The 25,078-nt window shown below is 39.8% G+C and overlaps 2 protein-coding genes across 5 annotated transcripts in view; one reads left to right on the top strand and one right to left on the bottom strand.

Annotated features, from left to right (window-relative positions):
- homer3b (homer scaffold protein 3b) overlaps window positions 1-17,113 on the top strand; it is a 44,109-nt gene extending 26,996 nt beyond the window's left edge. For 3 of the 4 annotated variants that reach the window (XM_052073947.1, XM_052073946.1, XM_052073949.1), the window contains 5 exons: window positions 652-788; window positions 3,908-4,064; window positions 9,031-9,147; window positions 11,825-11,905; window positions 15,215-15,665. In XM_052073947.1, coding sequence (XP_051929907.1) covers window positions 652-788; window positions 3,908-4,064; window positions 9,031-9,147; window positions 11,825-11,905; window positions 15,215-15,400 — 678 coding nt within the window. In that variant the 3' untranslated portion in view covers window positions 15,401-15,665. Of the gene's footprint in view, window positions 1-651; window positions 789-3,907; window positions 4,065-9,030; window positions 9,148-11,824; window positions 11,906-15,214; window positions 15,666-15,847 lie in introns of those variants that run through there. The other variant, XM_052073948.1, reaches the window with a different exon arrangement.
- A 1,511-nt stretch (window positions 17,114-18,624) lies between these two features.
- uba52 (ubiquitin A-52 residue ribosomal protein fusion product 1) lies at window positions 18,625-19,993 on the bottom strand. The gene is made up of 5 exons (XM_052073957.1): window positions 19,916-19,993; window positions 19,347-19,458; window positions 19,102-19,188; window positions 18,913-19,015; window positions 18,625-18,779 (listed from the first exon to the last, which is right to left on the bottom strand). Exons 2-5 carry the CDS (start codon window positions 19,447-19,449, stop codon window positions 18,686-18,688), a joined length of 387 nt encoding a protein of 128 aa, XP_051929917.1. The 5' UTR covers window positions 19,450-19,458; window positions 19,916-19,993; the 3' UTR covers window positions 18,625-18,685.
- Window positions 19,994-25,078: the final 5,085 nt, after the last annotated feature.

Below are 25,078 nucleotides of genomic sequence, written 5' to 3'. Positions count from 1 at the left end.
AGCTGCTTTCAGTGACAGGCGTTGGTAATTCAAGGGACACTTTATTGGGCTCAACGTTGGCACTTATATATGTCAGGATGTAAAAATGACATCAGCACTAAAATTCACCCCCCTAAAAAAATTGTTAATGTTTGTTGTGATTCAATACAGTGCAGAAAATGGATGGATGGACTTTGGAAAAATTCAGAGCACCAGTCTTCCAGCAATGAGGCCGACCCTTCAGCCGAGTACAGCCGTTTAGGGCACCTCATTTTCGGATAGGCGGTAGAGGGCTTATCCCCTGGAGGTGGACTTGCGGGGTAAAAATTGTCCCTTGTAGTTTCTCATCTTTCTCGTTGCCACTCAATTGCAGAGCACAAATGGACAAACAGCCATTCACATTCACATATATGGACAATAAAGGCTCTTCAATTAACCTAACTTGCATGGTTTTTGGAACGTGGGCAGACGCCACAGTACCAGGACACATTCCACACAAGTACACAAGATGGAGAGCATGCCAAGGTAACTGAAGAAAGTTGGAGACAAGAATCAAACCCAGAACCTTTTGACAGCGGCACATTTTCCAGAACAAAAGATCAATAAAATGTTTATTTTGGTGACTTACTAAGCAAACAGTTTGTGTCTTTCTACGGGTTCTTGTTGGCATAGGAGCTGTCGGATGACCGTCATTCTCCACCACTGCTGAAAGTTAATGGGCCTGGGGAGGAAAAGCTGTTTCGCAGTAAAAGTGCAGAAGTGGAGCTGACGGTGGAGAAGGAGAGAGTCAAGAAGATGTTGTCTGAAGGGTAATGACATTGACTTTTTTTTTAGTCTTCTCTTTTACAAGATTTTCTTCAGGGTCTCAATTTCAAGAATTTAGTTATGTTGATTAAAAAATGCATTCACAAATTGAGAATCTCCAATATAAGAGCTACAGCAGCCAAGATACTGCTGAATTTTGCTTGACATTACCAGAGAGGTATTGATTTATTCAATACTGTTTGTAATTTGTTGTGATGTAGAGCTGCACTGTAATTCTGTCATGTTTCTAATATTTTGCTTAATAAGGTAACGAACAGAGCATGCAATTGAAGGGAAACTATTTAATCCTGCACTTGTGCTCACTTCTCAACTGGATGAAACACCTTCTAAGCCATTATAATTCTGAGAATGAACACACTTCAACAAATTTTGCTGAACTGTAACAGTGGCCATGTGATCAAATGTCACTTAACAACTCTTGCGGTTATGCACTCAGAGATGAGCTTAAAGCCAATTTGGTACTCAATTTTTTTAAACCAATTTCAAGGGGCTTACACTGAGTGGAGAGCAGAAAGTGAACGTGTCCATAACCTGATTAGGTGGATTGATGCAGGTTCCAACAGGAGATTATTTCCAGAGCCATATGTTTTTTTAATGCACTTGTTTGACTATTTGCCCACCTTTACACACACGGATGAACTCAGAATCCTGATTGTCAGTGATTTTACAGTGGCACATTTATCAGGTCACACACATATCATGCAATCACTGCTCAGAAGTAAAAATGTTACTTCTTGAGCAGATGACTGAACAACAAACCTTGCAGAAGCCTTTCCTTGTACACACATTATTGCACACAGTAAAAGACACACAGCAGAGTGATGTAACACAGCGGTAAACACATTTTTAAGTGGAGCAGACACTGAATGAGGGATCCACTCAAGGAAAAAAAAACCTTTGCCTGGAGGAGATTTTGTCCTTGTGTTTTGGAAAAAGCTTCAGACAAGCTCCAGTTTTCTTCAATGACTTTGAACCTGTGTTTGTTTGTTTGTTTGTTTGTTTTGTGTGCCTTGGCCCTCCCACTGGTCTGTATTGTATTAAGGAAAAGAAACCACTTCATGAGCCACATTTGATGAGTTAGGCAAAGAAGTAACTTAATGCATTTTAAAGCGCTCTGATTTGTTTGATACCCACACTAAATCCGGACTTTTAACACCATTTCATTTCAGTCATGACTTTCCTCTACGATCCACTGATGCAATTCAGTACATGGCTTTTTTTTCCTCAATTAAGGTAGACAATCAACACTTCAAGTTGTTACTGTACCCTTTATCCTCCTGACTACCATTAGTTCAAATTTGTCCTCTGTAGAGGACATTTGTGAACCTAATATCTCCCACCCAGTGCCTCCAATCGCATTAACTCCTTTTGTTACTCTAAAGAGGACATTCAGTGCTTTCCAATGATGCCAAATTTGTAGGGGTTAGAAAAAGTAAGAAAATGGCTTCCCTCAGTGCAAGCACTTTTTATGGGAAGAGGAAAAGTAATACTTTTTATCAAACACATTTTGTCTTGAAATGCTGTTGGCATTTTAATTATAAGACTCTTATGAAGACGTTAAAGTGTTGTTTGAGTTGTTTAAGTGTATTTGAGCCTGTTTTAAGAATGTAGTGGGATTCCCAAAAAATATTTTGGAGTAGTCCAATTACTTCACATGGATTGGGGAATTTCAAAATAAATGTGATTGGACAACATTTTTCTTCCTGGTAATCAGGAGGGTATGGTTAAGGAGCTACCTTAAACAAGTTTTGCTTCTGTATTTTATCAAGTCAAGTACAACTTTATTGTCAAATGTGCTGCATACTGCACAGATGAACTTTCCTCCCTCTTAGACAACAGACAACAAGAGGAGCCGCTGCGGGTGCGCGCGCCTACTATTTCTTTCCTGGCTTCTCCCTTCAGCTTTAAAATGTAATGACTAATTTTACATTAAAGCCACTCTAGAAAAGAAATATGTATCACTATAAACCGAAAATAAACACCAAAGACGTTTTCTGTACTCTGATCATTTTATTTGAGGATAGGTACTGCACACATAAACCATAGCATATTAGCAAAAATAAAACATCAGAGGTGTCCAGGCTGGTCCACCAACGTTTGTGTTATACTGAAAGTGATACTACAACAGGCTCATCATGGCCAATTCATGATTCTCTTAATTCCATACCAGTGAGGTTTTGAAGACATTGTAAGGTACAATTACAACATATTGATGTTTTAAATGTATACCTTTGTGCAAGATTACATAATAATGTGTCGCTCAAGTGAGATGAACATTAATGACACTTATTTTCTTGTCATTATGTTCAATCAAAGTTGAGCTCTTGGAGCAGCAGTGTGCGTATGTTTTAAAAGGCTTTTTTATTTCAAACACTACAAATGCACTTTGTTTGCTCTTCAGTTTCAAAGCAGAACGAATGACATAATAGGATAAAACAAATACCTAGTGTGCCGAGCACAAGGCAGAAACACAAATTTGTCAGGTTGCTTCATCTAGTATTCAAGATAAGATAATCCTTTATTTATTCCCAAAGGAGAGATTCTGATGTTACAACAGACAGCAGATTGTTTCAAAAATAAATTTTGCTATTCTGATATTTCTTGTAAGATCTCTTCTGATAATTCGTTGCAACAGTAAATGAACCCTTTCATGCACCCTGTAACCTGATGTAACATGATAAACTGTCCATTGTCGTAACCGCTGTCCCTGAAAGGGTTAAAGAAAAGAATAATGTGTGCACCGTTTCCCCTATCCATGTAATTGTCATTCGTCTAAGTTTGAGGCTATAGAATAGATTGTTTTTTGCAATTTAGTTTGGGTTTCAAGTCACAACAGCCAGCTTTTTCGCCCACTAACACGCTATGCTCCAATTTAGGCAGAAATTAGTTCAGTAGCTGAATAAGATGATATATCTCCAGACCTACAAGGAGGGGAATACAATTATTCACTTTACAAACAGGTTGACAGGGTTGTGTCTTGGAATAACCGAATGAATGAATTTGTCAGCTACAGTATGTACACTTAAATGTGTGCGCGTGTGCGTGCGTTTGTGGAAGTGTAAGGCGACTGCTCTCAACAAAAACACACTATTTCTGCTCCTAGGTCCATGTGTGAAATCAACCTGGAGGCAGAACTCTTCACATTGCAGGACAGTAACGCCAAGCTGGTGGCAGCGCTGCAGGAAGCCAACGGCAGTGTGGGGCAGTGGAAGCAGCAGTTGGCTGAGTACCAGGAGGAGACGGATCGCCTTCGAGAACAGGTGGGCAAATTACAAAACTTCATTAGACTGCCACCTGATATGAAAGTGACTCGGATCTGAATGTCTGGAATCCCCTCGTGGTCCTGTCGCAAATACTTAAAACTCTCATATAATTAACCTCCACCCCGCAAAAGGCTTATAATTGCCCAGAGATGCCACAAGATAGCCATCTAGATAGCAAAGTATTGCATGAAGTTTCTTAACTTAACTAACTAACTAACTAAGGATGCTCACCTTTACCAACGGGGTCACCTGCGCTGAATACAACGGGCCAATCGGATTTTAAAACAACAACAAAAAAATCCCAGTTTGTTGATTTTCCCTTCAATCACTTTACATTCTTGTCATGAATTGATCAACCCACAGGCGATTCTTTGCAGCCCCATGGCTCTAATTATAGTGTCTTAAAAGTCAGAATAGTTTCATATTAATCTGCCACTTATTCAACCTTCTGTCAGTCCCTTCACTGATGAAAAACATCATGAAGAAGCTTTATGCTGCTACCTATTAGGGATGTGAATCTCAGCACTGAGGACGATTCGATATACATCTCGATGCACTACCAGCGATGCGATACTTAAACAATACATGGGATTTTCTGGCGACACGATGCGATACGTTTCACCGTCTTCACGATGTGATACGACGCGATACACATTTAGTTCAAATCAATGCGATCCGATACGATACAGTGCAATTTGTTGTGATATTGTCTGTGCAATTAAACATGATGAAAATACGCAAAGAAAAAAACGTTTAAAAAAAGATGTAATTCAGTATGGTATTGCAAAACGTAGACCACTTTATTCCTTATAAACAGTAGAACGTGTAAAACAGCTTATTTAAGCCCTTTCACAATTGGTTTTTTTGCAAAGAAAATGTAAACAATTTGGCACCTGAGACTCACAGCTGTTGCTGTAGTGTAAACACAAACAGACTACTCACTGAGTGTCTTATATGAAATATTCATCTCCATAGGACAGAAAAAAAATACATTAGAAAATATTTTGGCAGTCACAGCGTCAAAGCTGCTGTGTGTATTGTAGCGTACACAGACCACTCTCACTGAGTGTCAAAATGAAATGTCCAAAAGAGTCATCCATATATAGTTTTTCCTTGCGCGGTCACAGTGAGCTGCAACGGGACCCCCAAAATAAGAGGCGATTTTTTTTTCTGATCCTGACCTGGTTTGCCAAGAGTTTCTCCGGTGTCCAATGAGGAACTGGACGGGGAGGCGGAGGAGGGGGCGGGAAACTTGTCGGTGATCTGGTGCCATCGTTTTAAGTGGTCTGCATATTTGTGGTGCTGCCGTTGTATGGCTTCGTATTGCGACATTCTTTGCAAATTACGGAACTTTTATCAATCTTTCCGTCTTTCTTTTCGAAGCCGTAGTATTTCCAAACATAAGATCTGAATGTTGCGGAAGCATTAAATACAGTAGTTTCCTCGCTGCTGCTTGCGCGAACTTCCATAGTGTTTCGCTAGTTGTGTACTGGACTGAGTGGACTGTGTGTGACGCACGGCTACCGTCCGTATTCAACAGAAAACGCAAAACAATGATGGTACATTCAATGCGCCTAGGAAAGGGCAGATAGGTGACGTTTAACATGAATAAAACGGAGCTTGAATCGGATTTTACCGATACCCACCAATGCATCGTGATGAATCTCGATTTCACCCGTCAAGCGCGTAGTACCCAGTGAATGAGCCGATGCACTCGCATCGCGCACTTGCGCATCGATGTATCGATTATTTTCCACACCCGTACTACCTATATGCTTTTAGCTAAATGTCATGTATAGACACTACTCAATATCTTTACAAATACATTTGAGCGTTCTTGCAGATGTTAGAATGTACTTGAAGGCTAAGTGCGAAAAATGTTTTCCCCGTATTTCCATGAGCTATTGACTAGCACGAGCACAAAAAAATATCGCATTTGACATTTAATATACCAATAAGGTTGAAAATTAATGAAGGAATCATTGTTTGTTCAGATATTTATTGTTTCCATTTGGCCTTTTTTCCCATGCCACGGGGAATGCACATGTGCAAGTCAAGTCAAATCTTCAAGGTGACTAAATGGAGTGATGCAACAACTGGCCTTTGGCAAAAACAACACTCATTTTTTATGCCACACTACGGTTTCTTCCATCAGTGGAGAGTCCAGTTGAAGGTTATCCCTCAAATAGGCACACACATCAACACACACAATGCTGCAAAGTCAACCAGGTGGCTGGAACTAGAGCAGGCCTCCAGGGTTTGGTGGGGGGAGGGGCTGACACCCTATACTGTCCAGCTTCCTTTCCCTCCTTGTCCCACTTAGAGGACCATGATAAATTAACGTTCAGAATCCCTTGTCACATATTTTTCATTGTATTGTGGAGAAATGAGGGGTATATTTTACTGTATATGCATACAGTACAATCTGTTATATGGTATTGGAATGAAATGGCTTGCTGCACAATTTGATGAGATTCAATATAGGTGCTGTTTTAAAAAAAATCCCATTGAAAGGTTAAGAATGCGAGATTTTGACTGTAAGGGACAAATTCATTTAACAATGTTCATTGTGGCTCTAGGATGCAGTGATGTGGAACTGCGCCATACCATGTTGACACAAATCACAAAAGGTGTTCCGTACAAAATGCCAGCTGAGCGTGTTTGGCTTTCTATCCTTTTTTTCCCCTACTGTCCTTGTTGACTCACTTTGATAGCGATCGGAGAATCCCCTTATATACCGTAGATGTAGAGTTCAGAGAAAATTTGAGCTTTAGGGTGACTGTTGCTGTCACGTACAGAAAACACAAGTGGGCCTGCATGGCTTTTTTGAGGCTTGATTAGGATTTGGAGTATTACCATGAAAAAAAACACGTTATCATTTCATACACCTTTGTATTCATTCGTTATGCATTGAAGCAAGCAATAACATAGATAGCTGCAGTTTATGCATCACAGTGCCCGTAATCAAAATGAGTCATGAGTCTTGCCCAGATTTTGAATTGTTTTCCTCTTTGCAAGCTGCTCGGGCAGCTTTGTACAATTGAGAATAATTTTGCACACTCATTCTGCCACCCGCTGTGCAATGCTATGTAACGGCTCGATTTTCTTTAGAAAGCGAATAAACAAACACCGTTATCAATATCTTTGATTGACCGTTTTGTAATACCAAATGTTTTGGCTGTGATGATCAATCTTTTTAATTAAAACAGAACTTGAAATTCCATATTGATTTTGTCATAACTCAGAATTGATGAAGACAGTGTAAACTGTAGGCCAAGATTCGCCTCTTGTTAAACATGGCCGATCAAGTTTATGTTATTTGTCTTTCTTTGTCATATTTGAATGTATTTAGACACATAAACATGCAGGGGTGGGGGGAATCATAATCATAATACTGAGAAAGTAATGAAGGTTATGTAGAAGCCGATATATTGGTGCTTACAATGGGGAGCTTATTGAATGGTTATTTAAAGCTAATTTGAACCCTAAGTAAACAAGTACTAGATACTGTTTTTTTTTTCAAATTATAGTCATGTGGCACTTTTATTATTAATAAACTTCATTCTGATGGAAATTGAATGCTCCGATTGGTGTGAAAGCTTTGGAGGCACTGAGCTGTGACGGAAAACTGCAAAGCACGGTGAACCATGAAGTTGACTTAAGGTAGTTGTTTAATAATATAATTATAGCTCACCTTTTTTTCTTTTGTCTTTAGCGAATGGTTGTTTATAAAAGAAGAGTAAATCTTAGAGGAAGCAGCTATATAACCCAAATACCCTAAATTTCACATTTATGTTTGGCTTAAAAATAATGAAAATGGGGATTCAAATATTTCTCTTCTCACTCTTTTTCAGGCTAAGTCATAATTAAGTTTGAACATTATGCTTTGGTTGTCTTGTTTATGTTGACCACTGCCTAAAATAAATATTTATTCATTTATTTGAATGAAAAACAGAAGAAGAAAGTGGATCAGAAAAGGAAAACGGCTTACATAAGTGTTCTCAGTGTCACGTCTGATGTTTCACTGCTGTGGCTACTGCCAGTCCAGACAACGAGGGGCAAAACGGATCAAGAACATTTGCATAATTCATTTAGCTTATCAATGTAGAGTATGCTGTACATCAGAGGTCACCAGTGTGGTGTCCGCTGGCACCATATAGCCCCCAAGGACCATATCAGTAGCCTGCGGACATGTTCTAAAAATATCTCACCAGTGATGGGCCATTGTGTGTTCTAGGAATGTTGTAGAAGTGACCATTTGATTTTCTCAGCTATTAAAATTACTTTTGGATGAAGACGATCTGTATCTGCAAGTGTGTGGGCAGGCTGCTGGTGACCTTCATAATCATCTTTGTAAGTTTCTGTGTGTGATTTTTTAATTGTTTTGTAGAACCCATTGAGTGACCCGCTGTTCTCCCAGAGGAGAGCAGTCGTGTGGGATTTGTGAATGATACTGATCATTCAGGCTGCTTAACCTTCTCAAAGCCCCTCAGTGGATAATCACCATAACAAATCACAGATTGGATGACTTTCTTTTGACCATCACCTTCGTATTTGTAATCAGATCTACTGAAGGCTTCCACGTTAACAAAAGGAAAATTCATATATAAAGTGTTATTCGAGTTAGTGCTCTGTTGTTTTGTGTTTTGTTTTATATTGCTGACATATGACACAGCATCTTAAAAGGTTAAACTGAGCCATGTTTGGGGGGGGAGGATCTCTCCCACCTACAAAGTAATTAGGTGACTTATTTTACTGAAGTGCACAAGGTCGATGAAAAATGCCGCAAAATTGAAACTACTTTTAACCCTCGGGTAGACTTGACGCTCGGTGACAACTTGTGAAAAGAGCAAGTAGTCAGTAAATAATACGCCAGCAATATACTGTATACAGTTGCCATTTTGTACACTGTCCCAGCAACGCAATGTGTTGCTCTATTAATTATCAGAGTATTGTGTTGTAGGTGTCAGAATTGGAGGCACAGCTTGGCCATCCTGCTGCTGCTGCTGCTCACACTGATAAGGAGGAGCTTAGCCGCTCACTGGAGGAGCTGGAAGCCTTGCTTAGTGCCAAAGACCAGGTAATTTATTAGACACAAACCTCCCACTGTGTAGCATGCAGATCCATATGCGCTCGTTATTCAAATTTGACTTGAATTGTGAACGTTCCAAGCAGATATCATTTTTTGAGATGTTGATGTATTGCTGAAGTGAAACTCAGGAGGTCTGCGAGATAGCGAGTTACTAAACACAACAACATGAAAGATGATACTGTAGATAATTTAGCTGCATCTGCATGTTTCAAGACCTTGCTTAGATAATGTGATGGACTTCATCAGAATAAGAAGAAGAGTAACAACCTGTAGGCAATATCTCACTTATTTCTGACAATTGTATTCTTTTCTGATTATGATTAGGAGTGTCAAATTAATTTTCATCAGGGACCACGTCACAGTTAGTTACTGTTATGATGACTATGAAAACCATGTGCATGTATAAGGATGTCCCAATCCAATCACATGATTGGAAATCAGGGCCAAGCACGTGATTTTCAGATGCTTGGAGCATCTTCTGATTTGTGACCAAAGTGACCAAATAATTCTGAACCATAAATATCTTGTCAAATGGAACAGTAACAGTAATTTTCACTAATTCGTCTTTTTGGGAGGGCATATAAGCAGTCAGAGTGACAGGAAAGAGCCACAAACAGGCACGTGTCCTCGTGTGCAGTACTCTCCCTCCTCGCTGCAGCAGAACTTAAATTATGTTTGGAGCAACAAGGAGACACAAATGATGTGCAAACACTCAGACTAAGCCGCCAAAAGATACTTCTAAAATAGCTTACGTCTGCCTAGACTAATATAAAGCCGCCTCACTGAACGGCATCATCAGAGTTGAGAGAGTGACAAGACAGATGATGAATGCGATACGTCCAAACGACCTCAATTCAAATGGAAGTTGAACAAAAGTGAATTACTGGGTGACGAGCAAGCTTGTTCCACACTGGTTGCATTTAACAAGGTCATAAATCAGTAGTATCGTTTGTTGATTATACTCTATTGTGATTAAAAATAAGGTGAACACTAATGTTATAAGAGTAAATTGGAAGTATAAGTTTGTGTGAAATTGGACTGTGTGCTTTACATTGATTTGCTTTTTCAATTCAATAATTATCGATGCTGAACACGAGCATTTCCTGTTCAAATACATGGGCAGGAAGTGAAGTGAAGCATTGTAGGTTACGTGCCTCCAATTACCAAGCACCCATTCATTGCCGGCAGTTGCCACAAGCACTCGCACAAAGAGACGTTGTTGTTTCTTTCTGTCGTCTATAAACATGCTTGATCACACGTACTGCGCACGCTGGCATTTCAACAGTCCAACGTATTTAAAGGTACAGTGTATCGAAATCGGGGTCATTTAGTAGAGAACTAATAGAATGCAACGACCGAAACTCGAAGCGCATGTGTTTTGAAGGAGAGACCTTGGAGAGACCATACTTTGCAAAACCTACCGCCAATTTCTTCAGTAGAGGTGCAAGCAAAATGTCATCCAAAATGACATGTTGTAGTCATGATGTTGAGGAGCTACGTTTGTTATGTTTTTCTCCATCGGTTATCCATAGCAGAAAGTTGGCAGCAAAACATGGCAGCTTCCTGTCGGGGAGGCGCGCCATATCGAATATAATTAACGATTACTTCATCTAATTACATTTTTAAAAAATATGTTGGTGTGATACAACTTTTTTTTCCCTGATTATTGAAATTAATAGTGGGTTTTGGAAATACTGAACACTTAAAAGAGTCAACACATTTTTACACACTATCCCTTTGAAGAATGTGTGTGACATGTATTCTCTTACTGCCAGAAAAGCGACTCAAAGTGCATGTTGTAGACCAGAAATGAGCATGCGGCTGCCGGCACATTGCTGGCAGGTAAATTTATAATCGGGGCGTTTATAACATATTGAAAATAAAGGAAAGACCAAATGCCTTTTTTTTAAGACAACAAAAATTCACTTGAGTTTATGTTAAATATTATTTTGTTTGTTTTTTTGCTATCATAGTGTGGAACCGATTGAAACATGATTAAAAACTTTCAAAACAAATTCAAGCTTGACCTTCTTTGAAACATATCTTTCATTGAAGGTCAAACTTGAATAGGCGAATGTTCTATTTTGGGTTCATGTTTTTTCATCCGACGACAGAGGAGCAGTGCCTCACCAACCATGCACCTCACTGCATGTGACTGATACGGCACAGCTTTTAATGCTTGATGCACATTATTTATTTCCCTCTTTTCAGCGCAGGTTATGTTCTGTAAAATGTAGTCACAACAAGAAATGTGGGAAAGAGCTTTTAAAGAAACAATTTTTTAAAAATATAATTGGAATGTCGCTGGTGTACAGTGCATTTTCATATATCGCCAATTCACATCTAACTTCCCTGGAAATTCTGTTGTATGTTTTACAGCAGTACAAATGTGTTGCCAATCAGTAGCTGTACTACACTTCTCAAGTGAGGAAAGAAATGGAAGTGGACCACTTTTGCCCTCACATAGGCAACCGCTGACAGTGAAATCACAGTGAAATATTCCCTTGAAGCAAGATGCATAATCCCATTGAGCCTAACTTTAAAGTGCCAGAGTGTGATAACTGATCTGTTTTACAAGCAAAAGAACAGAAAGACAGTGACGTTCTGTGGTAATATTAACGGTGACGGTGCTTCCCATGTGACATTCTTGTATAACCGTTTACAGGAGATACACAGTCTACGGAGCAAGAAAACTGATGTGGGGGAGCTAGAGAGGGAGAGAGAAGAGGCCATACAGAGACTCCAGGTAAGTTGTTTGTTTTCTCACTTCTTTTGCCAGTCTGTGTCACATTGCAAATAAACGGGGCAACCGCTTGTGTTGCTGGGAAATGAGGAGTAGCACATTTCCAACTCCAGATTAAATGATGTCATTTGCTCAGTATTTTGACCAAAAAACAACAACAAAACAACCGTGGTCTTTTTTGATTGTATTTATTTATTTTATTTTTCTATTTTGTATTTTTACGATGCACACACTTTGCTGCAGGAGAGGTGCAATAAACAGACTGCCAGTCTCACTCCATCTCCTCATTAGGCATATGATTAGAAGGCAATCCTGTGGGGAAATGGAGTACCGGTAGTTAAAGCAACTCTTATGTTGTAATTGTCCTTCAATCAGCTTTGCCATCAACATGATGCTTCACTGGATCGTCATATCCATAGGGCAGTACAGAACAAAACAAAAAAAAAACCCTTAAAAAACAAAGGAACAAAACAAAAAAAAACTACAGTAAATCCCGCATGGCATTGCGACAAACCCATCTCCGAAAAACAAAACACAAGTAACTTATGCCACGCGTCACACCTGTGGGCAAATTTCGACTCTTTCACCTAACATAAGCGTTTGCACAATTTAAAAAATAAAATAAAAATACTGACAGGAAAGCAAACTTACCTGGGGAAGTCTTTCTTGGCATTCTGTATTTGCTGAACAGTGGTGATCTCTGCTGGGGCAAAGGGGAATTACAATATGCAACAGAAGATTATGAAGCAGACTCAACTGAATAGCCTTACTTCCATCCAACCATGTTCTTCCGCTTATCTGGGATGAGGTTGCGGGGAAGGAGCCTAAGCAGAGAAGCTCGGATTTCTCTTTCCCCAGCCAGTTGGGCCAGCTCTTCCGAGGGATCCCGAGACCTTCTCAGACCAACCGGGAGACATAGATTCTGCAGAGTGACTTAGGTGGTCCCCAAGGTGTCCTCTCTGTCGGACATTCCTGCTGTGAAACACTGCTCTGCATGACAAATTGCAACGGTGCATTTTAACGAAAGCGATGTTTTTATTATTGAAAAAAAATACTCTTATTATTGGGAAGGTTGTTTCAAAACATTCAAAATTATTCTGTAACAGTTGAAAATTATTGTAATTTAGAATGCAAAAAATGGGGATGGGAGGGGATCAACACATGTAAAATATTTTCCTGTTGCCTTACAAGAATAAACTAACCCATCCAAAGTTTGAGAAACAGGTTTTAACAAACACAAATGAAAAATACGTTCCACTACACCGGGGGTCGGCAACCCGTGGCTCAAGGCTCTTTAGCGCCGTCCTAGTAGCTCCCTGGAGCCTTTTCAAAAATGTTTGAAAATGGAAAAACATGGGGGAGGGAAATATTTTGTTTGTGTTTTAATATGGTTTCTGGGGGAGGACAAACATGACACAAACATTCTTAAAGTTTTCCAATGCTGTGAAAATGTGTAGAATAAATATTAAATGTCAACATTTCTGTCAACGAGGATTTGCGTCATAGCCTGAGACACATTCTTCTATTAGCAGAGCGGGATGCCAGGCAAGTGGCTGTTGTAAAAAAAAAAAACAGCATTTCGTGTACAATTCACCGAGGGTACTGGCAAAGAATGGGAATCTAGAGGTCAGAGAGAAGCGTTTTTAAACGGTACTCGTGAGCTACGATAGTTAACACGCTGCAAAAGTGCATCCCATGCCTCGTTCATCTTAGAGGCCTTTATGGTTGTTGCTCATTATGGCACACGTGTGTATGCCCGCGTGTGCGATAACGGGTCAATCGCGAGAGGTGGGTTGATCGGAAAGTAGATCTTCGGTCAAAAAAGGTTTTGCACCCCTGCTCTCCCGATGCACTGCAGGGAGGGGGGGCATTTACTCATGAAGGCTCAATGTGTATTTGTTGCAAACTTAGTCATTTTGATAGTAGGCGAATATACAGTGTCGATACATACAGCCCGTGTTGCCTTCATCATAAGGCTTATACTGTATAAGGCTTTTAATTTTTTGCAGCTCCAGACATATTTGTTTTTTTGGTCCAATATGGCTCGTTCAACATTTTGTGTTGCCAGCCCCTGCTCTACACCTACTACAATAGGTTGAACAATTTGACTGTGACCATCTTATTGGCTGACAAGTTGGCCTGTCTGCTTCAGGGGCGCGTTTGGAAATATGCTCTGATTGCCTGCTGGTTCACGCCAACCGTTCAGACATTCACAGTTGTTGTTGTGTGTGCCGTTCAGTTATTCAGCATACACAAAAAACGGTGTGCCTGAGCGCGCTCTCTGCACTCCAACTGGTGACATGGTGCATCAGCAAGTACATGGGAAACAGTTCCAGCATGAGTTTCTGGTTTATGCATGATGTATTTGCAAATTAATGGGAGGTGTGCACACTCTGCCTCTCCAAACTCACACACTCAGAGTGATATAAAGGGGTCAGAGTGAATTTCTGAACAGTACACACAGTCAGGTGATGGGGATTTGGACCTGTATTTGGCATTGTTGCATGAAGTTAGCATGTTCTTGCTGTGGTTATGTATTTTTTCCCCCTGGTATATTCCCCCCTCATTTTTAGCCCCGGTGTCAGTTGTGATGCATGTATATTCATGCTTGGCCTTGCTGTCTTTGTGCCTATTTCATAAACTGTTCATTGATAATTCACCACGCAGAGCTTTTCCATAAAGACTTCAATTGCCAATTTAAATCTGCATTATTACCAGACGAAGAGAGCAAATAGCCTAGAACACCTTGAGTAAAACTTTACCGCAGCCCATTGCAAGATGGGAAATACTGAATTCAAAGTAGCTCCTGAAGTTGCTTATGCTGAAACATGTCTTGTCTATGTGCCATAATGTCAATATAATCTGGTGGTATACTTCTGCAATTAGGGTTGGACATTTGATCATGGGGACGATGAGCAAATTCACTGCTTCATTGCCACTTCATTGATTGTATTTATTTATTTGAACAAAATGGGTGAATCTCTGGGCAGCACATTGTATTAGTGGGTACCATGTCTGTCTCACACGTGCAGGACTCAAATGTGTGTGTATGAGGTGTATGTGCCCTGTAATTGACAACCAGGCGGAAGTTACCCGTATTCAAATCCAGTTCACCCACGAACCTAATGAAGACAACAATTATAGAAAGTGGATGGAGGAAGCCCTCTGAATGTTCTGAACTCCGGTTTCCATGGAAGTGGTGTATTGAGCAGAATAATCCTGCTCAGAGAGAAGAGTGGTGCAGCCCATTTCGACAATCATGAACAAAAAATCGAAACAATTTGCGATTAAACTTTCCCCTTTTCTTTGCAGGAACTTGAGAGACGAAACACCGAGCTGGAGGGTCAAATCAAGAGCACCGAAAAGACGCTGTCCTCTAGCAGGGAAGAACAGGAGAAAGCCGAGGTGGAGGTCCGGCATTTCCTCGAGGCCCTCGATGTCAAAATTTGCGACCTCAACGACTTGAGACAAAGTCTGGCAAACCTTGTTGATAAATAGTCCCACTGCAGGCAGTGTGCAGCTCCGCAGTCAAAGCACATTTCCTCCTCTACTCTGATCTCATTTGTATTTTTCAGACACTGCAGTTTACAGTAGATCTTGGTGAGATCATTGCGTGCATGAGAAACCTCTCATAGGTGCGTTGCGCACAATGAAGCAATGAAGTGCTTTATATTACAATAGGAACATGGCAGACAAATTTACAGTGGCCACAAACAAGCACGGTAAGAAGACAATTCCATGCCAGAAAACAAATCGCTGCTTAGAGTGTAATCATTCAGTTTTTTTTGCCAAACCAGACATTTATAACAACAACATGGGATTGTTTTTAAGGACATTCTGGGCTTATCATAATATTTTGTTTCATGGACAATGATGTTCATATTTGTGTTTGTAAGACATAATTTAGTCATGATTTCTGAATTACTGCCGGTGTCATTCTCCTAGACTCTGGCAAATGCACCCGGTTTGCACTGCACTGCACTGCACTGCACTGCAGGTCAGGGAAGGGACAAATGGAGATAAAAAGGCCTGATTTCAAGTCAGCCACAGTTCACCATCAGCAGTCTGGTCTGGACTCCCAGCAGCCAGACCCACACTAACCACCCTGATCTATCTGTGGAACAACAACGTGCATTGTTCACTCGCTTTGTTTCAACTGCTCTTCTCTCCATTTTCTCTAGTATTCATGTTGATCGATGGCGTTCATCAGCAAGAGCAATGCGGCAAAATTGAAGCACAAATGCGGCGCGCTTTACTCCACTCTTCACTGTCTCGCATCCCCAATGCCAATCTCAGTTTCACATCATTAATTCTTGTGCAAAGTTTGCTTTTGTTTACAAATATCAGTATTGCAATGATCTAGTTCCGCATCATTGGTGCGTCAACACTATTTCCCACGCTCCTCACAAGATTTGGGCATAAAAGCCTTTCAGCCTCGAACACTGCATGATCTCTGCAGTATGAAGTAATGTGAAACTTTATGAATTGTGGATATGTGCACATGTGACTGACCGATACAACAAATACAGCTGCAATGGTTTACGAAATGGGTACTTGACTGACTTGCCTCTCAGCTTTGTAAAATTGCATAATTTTGTATCTCCTCATTTTAATGTAATTTGGGTACAAATAGGTGCAGTCTATTGTCACCGTTCACGGTGCATTTAGCTTGCTTTACATGCGTGATTGAAACAAGGTTGGCAAAATCTAAAATTTCACCTCGTTATAATATTAATTAACCTGTTTAATGGATGAGGAGGTGATTACTTGGGCTCAACTTTCACTATCTCAAATGGTCAGAATAATCACTTGTAACATCTCGTGGCCGTCTGCCTCATGAACAAGATCCACGATGATTTTAGCCTGGTCAGCTACAGCCGACCTCAGTTGTCACTTGCAAGCCTTCTTGAATATTAGCAATAATGTTTCTGGTGTTTGATACTAGTTTTTCGTTATTTTGGGGTAAACTAAATCTTTATCCTAGCAATGCATGTTTTTGGCATAATTACAAAATGTCTATTGCAGCATTTTTTCACGATTAAAAACAAACCAAAAAAACCCAGAATGGCTTCTCCTCCTGAGTACCATACATTGTAGAACACTTTAGAGCACAAAAAGCCTTTCTGGCTTTACTACTTAAAACAGGTGTCCTACTACTTCAATGCAGTTTGTCCTACATTTGACCCTCATCTCAGAATTATATAAAAAGCAATATATAATATATATATATAGTATATATGTACTGTATAATACTTTGTTGTAATGCTTTCAAGATCACAAATTGGTCCTGTATATATATATATATAATTGGTCCTAATATATATATATATATAGGACCAATTATTTATTTATGAGGTATATGATTATTTCAAATGACACGTGGGGAAGAACAAGCGCAACGTTGAACCGTGAGTTGATAAACACCCCCACAGCGCAAATACTGTGAACAATCGGAACAGTGGGTTTTATCAGATTGGATATGAAATTGTGAGTTTAAAAAAAAACAACAAAAAGGAGATAAAATACGGTAGTTGAAATCCTATATATAATATATATAGGACCAATTATTTATTTAGTATAAATAATTGGTATAAAAAATCACAAATAATAATCACAAGTATAAATAATTGGTCCTATATATATATATCTATATATATATATATATAGATATATATTTGGGCTCAATATTACAATACAATATATATTACAATAGATACCTATTGTAATATCTGTATATATATAGATATATATATAGGACCAATTATTTATACTTGTGATCTTGAAAACATTACAACAAAGTATTATACAGTACATTCAATACACTGCATTAGGGTTACTTTTGACTGCTGACCTAAAAAAAGTACCATCAGAATTCTTCTGCACATTGTCACGAGTGTGTCACAAGTTTTTAATAATCTCATAGGTTAATTCTACCCATTTTACTCCAGTGAATTTATGCTCTGCGATAAACTGCTAGCAAGGACAGAAATGAGAAATGCTCCAGTAATTTTGCTTTATACAGACTGCAGTAAGACATCTGAAACATCCGTTGTCAAAGCAGAACCAAGTGTTACTACTTAAACTAGGATTAACATGCCATCATAACAAAGGACACTATTCTCTTGTTGTAACTGCATTATTCCGTTTGAGCTTTATCTGTACGTACAACTCGTTACGAAGTGTTGGTAGATTAAAAAATGGAAATAACAAATAAATGGAGTTTGAATTGCTTATATTTGAACTCTTCATGACATGTCGTTTCCCCCGATAATTTTCATTTATTAAAATGTGCATACTGCATTTAACTTTCTATCCCTGATTTGTGGATACTGTAACACAGAGCTGCTGTATATTAGTTACAATGTGCATTTTGTACATATGAAAGAATAATCTTACACTAAAGGCAGATCGGTGTCTTCCAGTAATGTCAGCCAACACGTCATATTTTCATCTACGTTGGTGATTGAAGGTGAGCAGTCGGTAAAGGCTTCATAGTACCGATGTTGTTAAGTGGCTTTGAACCTGAACGACAGACTGTTACTGTTACAGCTTTCCAAAGCTGCCCAAATCATCCAGTTATCAAATGAAAATCAGATATCTGACATCTTTCAAACCTTTTGTCAAGGTTAATATCGCTCTAGGATTATTTTCAGACAATTTATTGCCATCTAAGAAACCATGAGATTAATTGAAGGGATTCACCAATGAATTACAGCAACCAGTGGAGTTTTCTTAAATTTATTTAACACAATGTGACGTGCACAGCTGACACAGTAAAAATGTCTACTTCAGCTTCTTCTTGGGGCGAAGGTTGTTGGTGTGTCCACACTTCTTCTTACGGCAGTTGACAGCACGTGGGTGCAAACGGGCATAGCACCTGAGAAACAACACAGCAAGAGTTAGATGTATTTGCGTGGAATCAAGTTTGTTAGATCGAACCCAAGTTATATGAAGCAACCACAGCAATGGGAAATGACTGCAGGGGTGAAAAGGGATTTTTCACAACTTACTTGCGGCAGATCATCTTGTCACAGTTGTACTTCTGAGCCAGTTGTCTGAGGGAAGGCTCAATGATGCCACCACGCAGACGGAGCACCAAATGAAGAGTGGATTCTATTGAAGGACAGTTAGAAATAAATTGCTATCAAAAACACAGGCAAATGGATTGTTCCTTGGGTATTGGGTCTACAAAGTGTTACCTTTCTGGATGTTGTAATCAGACAGAGTGCGTCCATCCTCCAACTGTTTGCCAGCGAAGATCAGACGCTGCTGATCAGGGGGGATTCCTACACACGTTTAATTCATTAGAACACATACAGGGGGAAAATGAATACACATTGTATCACGTTAGTGGAAAGCGTTTTATCAGTATCCGGCGATTGTTTTCCGAGTTAGTAGGATATAAATGTCTCTGCTGAATCGTTCTTCACTGATAGGTGCTCACCTTCTTTGTCTTGGATCTTTGCCTTGACATTTTCGATGGTGTCGCTAGGCTCGACCTCGAGGGTGATGGTCTTGCCCGTCAATGTCTTCACGAAGATCTGCATGTTGGCAGGCTGAGGAGTATCACAAGTGAGAAGGGACTTTAGCGCCGAGTTTGGAGCGCAGCGGCTTGAACCTCCAACCTCTCGGCTGTGGCAGCTTAAACTAACACGCGTTTGGCGACCCAAACACGTATCTTTGTCATCGTTAGTGCACGTGTTCTATGACACAGTCAAAAGCTTTATGACAAAGGCGGCGTGAACCGACTTGACGTTTGTAGCATAGTCAGCTAAAGCTAACGTCGGGCTAAAGCTCGTTGTGCCAAATGCGAGCAGGGGCCTCGCCACATGCTGGCTGCTAGCGTGAAAACTATTCCAACGACAAGTCTTTAGTGATGTAGACTCGATTTTGTCACGATCCAGACTACGGTCATTGGCGTGATAAAACGAACAAGATGTGTTTTTTGGACGAATAATGTGTATTTCGACAACTTAACAGGAGAAGTAAGAGCTGGACAAAATGTGTACCCACCAGCCGCTAGCTGAGCCTCAACGAAAAGAGACCGGAAGATGCTGTGACGGGAGTACGTCACTTCCTTTGCCACATATCCTCCTATTAAAATTAGTTTATAAAAATTCCAGTCAATGTAAGTGATGTAGAGTGACTAAATAGAATCGTTTATGACTCATTCCTTAGTATTTCAAGTCACCAGAGTATTTGACGACTTTTTAATTCTACCATTAAAAAACTTTCTATTCGTCGCGTAAAGACACGTTTCGTTTTCAACAACCGCAGATGACGACATTCCGTTAAAAATTCGTAAATGGCAAAACGCAAATAACTGGGTGAGATTAACACGAATAACGCAGGGTAAACCGGAACAGCAGCAAAATGAAGGAACGTAAACTAGTGAGCATGAACAGCAATGACGAAACAGATCCAGAGAACCACGATATTTCCCACCCATTGCCATAAGAGAACTACAAATTGATTCAGGGTAAATATGTCATGTCTGCCAGACAAAAATAACCTTTTTTACGTTGACGTAAGTAAATGAGTTGAATCGGCATTTTCTACTTTTACCTGTGTTTTTAAGTACTGTATCTAGTACTTAAATCCGGTGTTTGCCACCTATTGAATGTACTGAGGCTATCAGCATCAGCATGATTTTACTGCTTGGTGCTTTCTACCGCCTTTATTACCATTTCGTCTTACTGTTTATTGTGTATGTTAAATCGCTCCATGTACAGCACTTTGTATACAGCAATGGCTGTTTGAGAGTGCTCTATAAATACTGTTGACTTGACTTCATCTGATAAGAGTTTCTGCATTTTTTTTAATCTAGCGATGTGAGAGGCAGCACACTGGTCATCTGTTTAACACTTATGCCTCAGGAGATCCTGGGTTCGCTGGTCCCGACATTCCCATGTGAAGCTTGCATGTTCTCCCCGTGCCTGCGTGGGCCCCGGGTAATCCGGATTCCACCCACATTCTAAAAGCATGGAATGATCACTCAAAATTATCCGTTAGTGTGATTGTGAGTGCGAATGGTTGTTTTGTCTATGGGTCCGCTGCGATTGCCTTGCAACCAGTTCAGGGTGTGCCGCCTACTGCCCGAAGACAGCTGGGATAGGCTCCAGCAGCCTGCAACTCTTGTGAGGATAAAGCACTTCAGCTAAGGTATGGATGGATGGGTACTTATGTGAGAGTGGCAAAAATGACAATAGTACATGATTTAGAATATATGATACAGTGACAGTCTAACTATTTGACCGCAGATCCTTAATGAGATCCTATTAGTAAGTCTACCTGATGTGACCATTTGAAATTAAAACACCTCCAGGCAAAGACTAAACACTAAAACGTCACTTAATGTTTTTTCCCCAGTTATTTGAGACTATAATGCACTCACATTTAGGCAAATGTGATATGATGTGCTGGGCTGAAATCATTGGAATCTCACCTTTGTGTGGAACTGTATGCATGTTCTCGTGAACGGTAGTTAAAAATGTGCCCATGACCATTCTAGGGTGTATCTAATCCTTCACACAGTCAGCTGGGTTATGGTCCAGCTCACCTGCTACCCTAATGAGGAAAAGCTGCTTTAGAAAGTGGATGGATACTGTTCTATGAAAACAGATGTCACGCCACATGGTTAAATAATTAACCTACCGTAACTTAAAAATGTGTAAACACTACATGTATTTTGAGATAACTATTGAGTTTCAGATTCCATATAACCATATATCACCTTAGAGCAGACATTACTGCTCTCATAATAAGGAAGAGTCCAAAAGAAATACCCCCCATATAATTAGTAATTGAAACAGTAACACACTTAATCCTTTGATCTGTTTTCTATCATGCTTGTCCTCATTGGGGTCATGCTGTGCAAGGTGTCCCAGTTATCTCTGACTTAGGATGAGCGGCACAGTACACCCTGCATTAGTTGCCAGCCAATCGTAAGTCACATTTAAATAAACACACAACTTTAATTCACTTCAGGTAACATGCAAACTCTACACAGGGAGGCCTTGAAGCAAGATTGTAAGCTTAACCTCTCAACTGAGGCAAATGTGAACGAGTTCTACACTGTTACGCAACACGCATTAAGCAATCCTTCCATCCACATGCTGTAAGTAGCATATTCAACTGTATATGAAGGTTTTCTGTAGATGGCTGTCTGGCAGTTCTTATGGCATTTGTGGAGCACTGCTCTGAGGGTTAGGGGTCATGCTAAAAAAATTAGACTCCATACACTAATTGAGTTTTCCTAGAGGTTCTAGAAATTAAAATTAATGTCAGGTCACTCAAATTGTTAATCAAGATGCTGATATCCGGACGTTGACAATCATCAATTTTGTAGGTAGTTTATGTGGTTTTTTTTAAATCAGCATTTAGACTAAGCATTTGATTTAGTCATTAGGGAAACCTAGAATAGCAATCTGAAATTGATGTTTTCTGTATTCATGACCAACTAAAGTTTGTGCTGAATCATCTGCAAATTCCAAATGATGCTGATCATTAGTCATGATGTTGAAATAATACTGACGAGTCAATGCCACTCAGGCTTACAAAGCCTTACCAGAACACAAGTCCAAGTCCTACATCATAGCCTTGCTAGAAACCTGGGTGGCGTCCCTAATACTGTACAGCAGGGGTGTCCAAACTTTTTGCCAAGGGGGCCAGATTTTATGTGGCAAAATGTCGGGGGGCCGACCTTGGCTGACATTCTTTACATTGAACAACAATATTGTTCAACAAATTTTAGTAAGCCAGTCTGTTTCACATTTCCATTTTAATTTTAATTTCAACAATCTTAAGAATTTCTTTTGGTTCATTTGAAACAGGTATATCACGTGCAACTGCTTATTCACTTGACTTTTTCTTAAACAGAAGTCTCCTGAGTGCAAATTGATTGATTTGAAACATAAAATGTATCACCATGACTTTTCAATAGTCACAAAACCTTTGACTCGAACAACAGGGAAATGAACAAGCAATACACATATCCACAACTGCAAGGATCATTTGAAATATGACATATCAGTCAATATAAACACGGAGTGATGTCTTGTTAACTCTTGAGTGATGCCCTCTAGTCTCTAAATGCTATTACTCATTTAGTGAATGCTATTACTCATTTAGCCACTAGAGGGAAGCAGTACTCTATGAAACATCACTCACCAGTCAATGCAACACGTGTTCCATTGCGCCTAACCTGCGGGCCAGACGGCACTGATTTTATGACAGGGGCCGAGGGCCGGATGAAATTCGACCGCGGGCCGGATTTGGCCCGCGGGCCGGACTTTGGACATGCCTGCTGTACAGGGACACATAATGTGACAAAGAACAGGCTGTTCCTCATACTTGTTTTGAATGTTAAATGTGAGTATCTAGAAACATTTTTTTCATATCCAAATGAGAGGTACATATACAGTACACCTCTCCCTGGTTAAGGTGGACCGTGTCCATTGCCCCAAATCTAACTATCTTTTTTTAGGCAGAAAAATATTTTGCATTGCGTGTGGTGGAAAAAAATCATTTTAAAGGGAAATAGCAATAGTCAAATTGAAGAATGAAATCGATTTTGATTACTATATTTATTGCAGGGCATTTGATATACAATACAATACAAGCTAATTTATATAGCGCTTTCACAACAGCAGCAGCTGTAACAAAGCGCTTAACAAAACAGATCATGATGAAATATACTGAGCGCCCGACATTGGGGACTTCCCATTCAGGCCAAATACACTGCAGGGGGATTTTTCGTTCAATAAAAATGTTTGTGAAAGGAATACGTGCTTTTGTCACAAATCTTAGGTGCGTCTAACAATACATTTGAGGTATTCCAAAACGCAACAAAACTTGCAGGATTTAAAATGGTAATTCAAATCTGTTAATGTTTCCCAGATTTCCAGTAATTTGAACTGCCTGCTCTTTCAGTTTTATGCACGCAGACCTTTACTTGGCTGATAATTCAAGAAGCATTTGCAAGGAACAAATACAAATACCTGTACTTATGCAAGGTGTGTGGAGTGCTAAATTAGGCAATATGAAAGTCCAACCGTTTAGTTATGTGGTTTAAACATAAACCTCTGCCCTGACTGTCCTACTTCAACCCTGTTTACACGGTCAACTTCAAGATGAAGATTGCTGTGTGTATTGCACTGGAATTCTTGTGCATGACTGACATGACACGAACCTTCAAAAAACAATCTGTTGTAATGGAAACATAGCCCTGACCTTGATATGTCGGCTTGTGAAACAAAAAACAGTGGTTGGCACGAAAATGTAAATAAAGTGAATTTGGAGTTCATTAACCTGGTGAAACAGCAGCAAGGGGTACAAGCTAGAATGTTAGCTGGCTGCAATCAGCTTCAATTATTCATTCATAATCATAGAATGAAGCACACACAAAATCTCATGTAAAAATGAGATTTTTCATCTTCCGAACCGCTTGATCCTCACTAGGGTCGCGGGGGATGCTGGAGCCTATCCCAGCTGTCTTCGGGCAGTAGGCGGGGGACACCCTGAATCGGTTGCCAGCCAATCGCAGGGCACACGGAGACTAACAACCATCCACGCTCACACTGACTCATACCTAGGGACAATTGAGAGTGTTCAATCAGCCTACCACGCATGTTTTTGGAATGTGCTCCGATTTTTATTTTTAAATTGATTTACTGGATATATTGTATTGCATCATTAAGAGTGAGTCGAGGTTTTATGTCACGTATGCACTATTGGATTGGTGATTTATAGACTTGTGTGATATGGCCTTTTAACTGATGTATATTTGAAATGTTATGCTGTACCGCAATGGCGGGAAAGTGCCCAATTTGGGACGAGTTGTTAGCACTAGCTATAAACTACTGTACATGCATCAGCTGCAAGTTTGTAACTGACTGCATTGTTCTTGTTGAATAAAGATGTCAATAAATAAGTCCATGTGCTTAAATGTCAAGAGCATGGTTTCATCTTAAATAAAATGTGATGCAGTATTAGCCAAGATACTACAATTAATTCATTCTGCAAATAGTGTTTCCCAGCTAAGAAGTCGTTGCTTAAAGTCACACACGGAAATTCCACATAACCGCTTAAAATTGTGTTTGATTGAGGTCCCCAACAACACTGAAAATGATGCATCCAAATACATAACGAAAATTTTTAAAACTGCTTCTCAAGATT

Source organism: Hippocampus zosterae, chromosome 8 (assembly GCF_025434085.1).
Source record: "Hippocampus zosterae strain Florida chromosome 8, ASM2543408v3, whole genome shotgun sequence".
In the NCBI taxonomy this organism is placed as follows: Eukaryota; Metazoa; Chordata; class Actinopteri; order Syngnathiformes; family Syngnathidae; genus Hippocampus; species Hippocampus zosterae.
Note: the sequence above shows the minus strand (reverse complement) of the source record. Positions and strands in the feature narration are given on the sequence as shown.

Bases quoted from the DNA above. Each gene is read 5' to 3' on its own strand.
- uba52 (XM_052073957.1), bottom strand. From the start codon at position 19,449: ATGCAGATCTTCGTGAAGACATTGACGGGCAAGACCATCACCCTCGAG. The intron at 19,189-19,346 runs GTGAGCACCTAT...AAACGTGTGTAG, and splicing joins AAAGATCCAAGACAAAGAAG to GAATCCCCCCTGATCAGCAG. The intron at 19,016-19,101 runs GTAACACTTTGT...GTCCTTCAATAG, and splicing joins TGATTACAACATCCAGAAAG to AATCCACTCTTCATTTGGTG.